At 43.0% G+C, this 6,222-nt stretch overlaps 1 protein-coding gene across 1 annotated transcript in view; it reads left to right on the plus strand.

Moving 5' to 3' along the window:
- LOC309797656 (BCL-6 corepressor-like) overlaps positions 1-2,188 on the plus strand; it is a 31,366-nt gene extending 29,178 nt beyond the window's left edge. Inside the window, 2 exon segments of the mRNA XM_082646116.1 lie at positions 70-226; positions 1,651-2,188. Coding sequence (XP_082502242.1) covers positions 70-226; positions 1,651-1,942 — 449 coding nt within the window. The 3' untranslated portion in view covers positions 1,943-2,188.
- The last annotated feature ends 4,034 nt before the right edge of the window (positions 2,189-6,222 follow it).

A 6,222-nucleotide genomic window follows, 5' to 3' on the forward strand; every position in this document is an offset into this window, starting at 1 on the left:
GGAGAACAGCTGGAATCTTGCTCCAGCTTACTGACCTCTCTCTTGTTTGCCCCACCCCGCCCCGGTTAGAACCAGATGATGAAAGTGGTTACGATGTTTTAGCAAATCCCCCAGAACCGGAGGACCAGGATGACAGCAACGAGGCCTATGGTGACCTATTGGAATCTGAATTTTCCGAAGACCCCCTTTTGCCGTGTTACAACGTCCAGGTGTCCGTCGCTCAGGGGTGAGCGTGGCCAGCGTGTGGTCGAGAGCCAGCCCAGCTGCTCTGTGGGGTGGCAGGAGTTAGAAGTCCCCTTCAGCAGATGAGGGTGGATGGGTTGGGGGGTGAGTGAATTCCTCACCAAGTGTCCACCGACCTCACATAATGCAGTGGAACTTTTCCAGAAAAGTTTGGGGGGTGGGAGGGCTCCCCAGCCAACTGCCCTCATTGGAACACACCCCTAGAGCCCAAAGGACACGGGAGTCAGTGACTGCAATTGCACAGTTTCAGTCACTGAACTCTTGGGGAAGGGATCCTCCCCAAACGGCCACCATGGGGGCCTTCCAAGGCGCGTGAGGTCCACGGGACGATACTGATGTGTACCCTCTTCTTGTATAAGATTAGAGAAAGTCGTATGTGGCACCTGGGATCTTACGTGTCTTCAGATTTGCTTAGATCGAGTCTTGTCCCCACGGTCGGGCCACTGTGCCCCACGACCAACCCTTCGGAGTGAACACATCAGGAGACCTTGCTCTGCTGTGTGTTGACCCCGGTGCTTAAGGAGTAGCATCCTCCTTGGACTCTGAGGCTGGGAACGTGTCTGCCTTTGTGGTGACATTCTATTCGGGATAGAGATGATAAAGCGTGGCAGGGTATCAGGAAGGATTGTACCACCTCCCTTCTCGAAAAAGCCTCACTCCCGGCAGCATTGAGGGGCGGGTTGGAGGTGTGGGAAAGGAAAGGAAAGCCAGGTGACCTCGAGTGTTTCTCATGCTCTGTCCGTGAGGGCCGGAGGAGAGGAGAGGTCAAAGAGGTGTTTGCCATCTCCCTTGGGTTGGCATACAGACTGGTTTTCCCCAGTGACTAGAACGGGGTGCACTTACTTGGAGAGGGGTGACCTGAGTTGTGGGCAGAGCCAAGGCAGCACTGGGGTGGCCTGCAACGAGGCTCGTTCAGGGGCGCTGCTCCTGCTTTTGTCTAAGTTGGCTGATCCGCCCTAGGTGGTCTCTTAACACATGCACATGAGTCCAGAGTTCCCCCGCTAGAAGTAGATCTTCCGGGCTTCCCTGGTGGCACAGTGGTTAAGAATCCGCCTGCCAGTTCAGGGGACACAGGTTCGAGCCCTGTCCGGGAAGATCCCACATGCCACGGAGCAACTGAGCCCGTGCGCCACAGCTACTGAGCCTGCGCTCTAGAGCCCGCGAGCCACAACTAGAGAAAGCCCGTGCGCAGCAACAGGCCCAACGCAGCCAAAAATAAATAAATAAATAAAATTAAAAAAGAAAAAGAAGAAGTAGATCTTCTAAGGACAGTGAGAAGTGGGGTGGGGGTGCGGTAATCAAAGTGGAAGCAGCAGGCCCTCTCACCGCCAGGAGACGGGTAGTTCATGGTTGGGAGCGCCTCTGATTTTGCCGGAAACTCAAACCACTGTCCTTTCTCTGGTGTAGGCCTCGTAACTGGCTGTTGCTCTCAGACCTGCTCAAGAAACTGCAAATGTCCTCCTGCATATTCCGCTGCAATTTTCCAAATGTGGAAATTGTCACCAGCGCGGAGGCCGAGTTCTACCGGCAAGTATCAGCAAGTCTCTTATTCTCTTGCCCCAAAGACCTGGAGTCCTTTAATCCGGAAAGTAAGGAGCTCTTCGATCTGGTGGAGTTCACGAACGAGCTTCAGACTCTGCTGGGCTCATCCGTGGAGTGGATCCTCCCCAGAGACCTGGACTCAGACGATGACTGGTGAGCTCGCCGGGGCCTGCCGTGTACAGTGTGTCATGGTGTTAATCCTCGTGCATATGTGTCATAATACAACTATTTCTGTAAAGAAAGGACACTATGAGACACGACTCCAGTCGGAAGGACTTTGAAACATGTTTTTTTCTTTTTAAAAGTTTAAGTCAGTTTTTATGAAGTTGTTAATAAAGTTTCTTTACTTTTCAGTGTACACATGCTTTGGAATATGTTTGTTTTTACTCAGAACAATTGTTTCTTTTCTTTTTTAAGGAGGAAAAAAAAAAGGAAAAGGAGCTCCACACTTTGACTTAATTTCATACAAAGCTCCGACAACAGAGGCCATAACTGTTGAGAGTTGCTTTTGGGGCAAATTAAACCAGTAAAATTTTAAACTCTTCCTCCATATTAAAGGGATTGAATAAATTGGCCACTTTGGTGCACCTGTGTCCTGCGAATTGTCCAATTGGAGATGGAGGTTTAGAAAGTGAGTTTCAGTCTTGTTTAAGTCTCTTCCCATCAGACTGGTCTCGTGATTTCCTGCACACCATGACTGTCTACCTTTTCCTGTCTACCTTTTGTTGGTGTTGTTCAGGCCTGGATTGTCTCCTGTAGCTGCTCAAACCTTGGTCCATTCTCATTTGTACCATGGAAGTTTGTCATGCTGGATACTGTCAGAATTAATCTTACTTAAGTTTGTGTTAAGCCACAAACCACATGTTTTGTATATTTTCTGTTTTCTCTGTTTGTTTATATTTTTATGGTTTCTCTTCAAGAAATAGGAAGGGAAATAGCAAGATGAAGAGCAAAAAAGTCATCATTCTCTTTCAATTGTTAGAACATCTATCTGCAATCATAATTATGATGCACCGTGGTATGTGTTAAAATAGGAAATACATGTAACGTCCCGTAGGAGCAGCAAACTCAGTGGTGTTGGTGAGGGTGTGTCATGGAAGTAGTCACAAAGCAGGTGACTCTTGATTAGGGTCCTGAAAGATTAGTGTGCCTTCCCTGTGTCCAGTAGTGGTCTGGAGGGGTCAGGAACCTGCCTTTCACTTTGAGGGAACAGAGGGTTTGAGATCCTCTCTCTTCTATTGCTCTAGTACACTGCAGAGAAGCTAATAAAATACCGGGTTTATAGTTGACATTTGAATCGCTGATTGATCATTAAGATTGGGATGTATCTTTGGAAATGAAAATAGGAAGAATCGTATGCTTTTTCTTTTTTTTCTTTTTTTTTCCTATATCTGAAAAGGTATGTAGTACTTTGCTGAGTGGTTGGGGATAAAGTTTGCAGTATTCAGTGTATTCAGTTTTAGTATCTAAGTAGAATTAAACTGTTGCTGTAAACTGGAATAGCACTTTGTTACTGACGAGTTTTAGGATGCATCTGTTGGTCAATTACCTGTTTGGGAAGATTGTAGTTAATGATTTTGAGAATGTGGCTATAAACCTCCAACTGACTCAAGAAAAGCAAATAAGTCAAGACTGACAAATGTATAGGCTCTTCATCTTATTGTGTGTGGGGTTTTTTTTTTTTTCCTTTTAGTTACTTGTCAATAAAGAATTCTATCACACTTAAGTAAACTTCACGGGGTGTACTCTGACATGGCATGGAGCAAATCACATGACCTAGGTCTTAAAGGTGATTTTATGTTTCAACTTTCATGAAAACATGTGATTGAAGCACATTAATGTATTGATACAGATGGCAGTTAGTTTTTGTCTTTGTGTGTGTGTGTGTGGTACTGCTGTGGCCTCTCCCGTTGCGGAGCACAGGCTCCAGATGCGCAGGCTCAGCGGCCATGGCTCACGGTCCTAGCCGCTCCGCGGCATGTGGGATCTTCCCGGACCGGGGCACGAACCCATGTCCCCTGCATTGGCAGGCGGACTCTCAACCATTGCGCCACCAGGGAAGCCCTAATTTTTGTCTTTTGATACATGTGAGCGCAGCTTTCATTTTGCTGAAAGAATATGACCAGTTTTCAGCTTGGGATTCTACCATTTAGTAAAGATAGTCCACTTAATTTTAGAAATAAGAGATTTAATATATAATACCTAATAATACTTTTATGTATGTTTTTTTACTGAAAACATTTATTGTAATACTGTGAAGAAACTATGCCATTCTAGTCTTCAAGACTTAAATGAATCAAGTGTTTATTAGCTGTTGTAGTTTTTAAACTAATAAAAGTCAGTACATCAGCTATTTGTAAATACAGTTTTTAAAATAATGCCTTAACAACTTTACAGTGGTTATAATGACTGTATTTAGGCCTAAAGTTAGTTAATAATTTGACATGAAGGCTTTTTAATAGTTTGATGGTGCAGATCAGGGATAGGTAAACTCTGGCTGGTGGGCCAGACCCAGCCCGTCGCCTGGCTTTGTAAAGGAAGTTTTTCTGGAACATAGTCGCACCCATTGTTTCCATGGTAGTTATGGCTCCTTTCACCCTACACCAGTGGGGCAGGGTAGTTGCAACAGAAACTGTATAGCCCACAAATCTGGAAATGTTTAAATTTCGATTTTAAAAATTGAAAAATTCTTTGAGCCTATACAGGGCAAGTCCATTGACCCCTGAGGTAGAAAACAGTCAAGAACTTGGGTGCGGAAGCCAAATGGCCTAGGTTCAAATTCCCTTTCTCCCATTTCATAGCTAGTGACCATGGGCAAATCACTTAACCGCTATGCCTCATTATGAGGTTTAAATGCACTTATTTGTATAAATAGTGCCTGGCACATACTAAGCACTGTGTAAGTGATTGCTGTTGTTTCTGCTTGGAGCTTTAATAAGTTATTGTTAATAGAAAAATGACACTCATGATTTTCCTTTTAGAGGAACAAAGGCACTTTGAGTCTTTTACTTTTTCAGGAATGTAATAAGACTTTTTTCATTTACAGTCAGTGTTCCCTGTTACCAAAATTTACTTTATGAATATAAAGAATTGAATGTCTTCAAGACAGTACTTTTGCTTAAATGTCAAACCATTATTTTCCCAAGGCACATCAAACTGGCTCTGCACAGTCCAGGCCCCTAAAGCTTGTGTGCATACCCTAGGTAGCATGTGAGATACATTTTGTAAATATAGTTTTTTAAATAATGCTTGAGACTTCCCTGGCGGTCCAGCAGTTAACACTATGTGCTCCCAGTGTAGGGGGCTTGGGTTCGATCCCTGCTCAAGGAACTAGATCCTACGTGCCTGCCATAACTAAGAGCCCACATGCCACAACTAAAAGATCCGGCATGCTGCACCTAAAGACCCGGCACAGCCAAACAAACAAACAAACAAACAAACAAATAAGTAAATCTTTATAAAAAATAAGTAAACTAAAATAATGCCTTAGGAGTTAGGAAAAGAAAATATTAGAACATTTTTACCTTTGTATTATTTTAAAAAATCTGTGTAGTTTATCATGTACATAAATTATATGTATGGAAGTTTGTGTAGATAATTTGTTGATAAATAAGATGCATATTAAAAAGTTTTCTTATGGTTTGCCCAGTCAGGCGTTTGGAGGCCATTGGAGGACAGGATGATGAAATATAGGGCCTCAGCAAAGATAGAATTTAGAACCAATTCCCTGACTTAGAAGATAAGGAAAATAATTCATAGACTGTAATTGAGTTGTCCAACTTTACATAAGTGTTCAGAAACAGGAAATCCAGTGGCTAGAATCTAATCACTGACCGAGCAGAGTCTGGGTCACTGGACTCGTAAACCAGAAGTGACTGTTGAATTTCTCAGGTTGATGCTCCTGGCATATATGCTTGATATGTGTGTGTGTGTAAATCTCTGACATAATAAGCCATACTCAGGCACACCCTGTTTCCTTATTCAAGCATCTTAATTTCATCCCATTAAATCTTTGAAGTATCAGACTACCAGAAGGCATGAAGAAACCTGAGTCTTCATTCCAAGACCTGATCTTGACTGCATGGCTGGTTTGAGGCGCATCACTCTGAACTGCAACACGCTCATTGGTGACCTGGGTGCAAGTGCTTTGGCAGAATCTCTTAGTGAGGATTTATGGCTTAGAGGTAAATTCTAAAATTGAAAATATTGAATTTTTAGTATGAAATATGCTTAGCTTTTGGCATGATACTATTGTGATAGGATTTTTTAAAGCCTCATTTTACTGATAGCTTTTATTTTGCTTTTAAACTTTCTCTAAGAGTTGCATATATCCTTTATAGAAAATACAGAGTAACAAGAGAACAATTACTTATAATTTTAATACCCAGATATAATCACTGTTCATTTTGGTGTATATACTTTCAGTCTTTTTTTTTT

Source organism: Mesoplodon mirus (assembly GCF_964341445.2).
Source record: "Mesoplodon mirus genome assembly, contig: HAP1_SCAFFOLD_838, whole genome shotgun sequence".
Taxonomy (NCBI): domain Eukaryota; kingdom Metazoa; phylum Chordata; class Mammalia; order Artiodactyla; family Ziphiidae; genus Mesoplodon; species Mesoplodon mirus.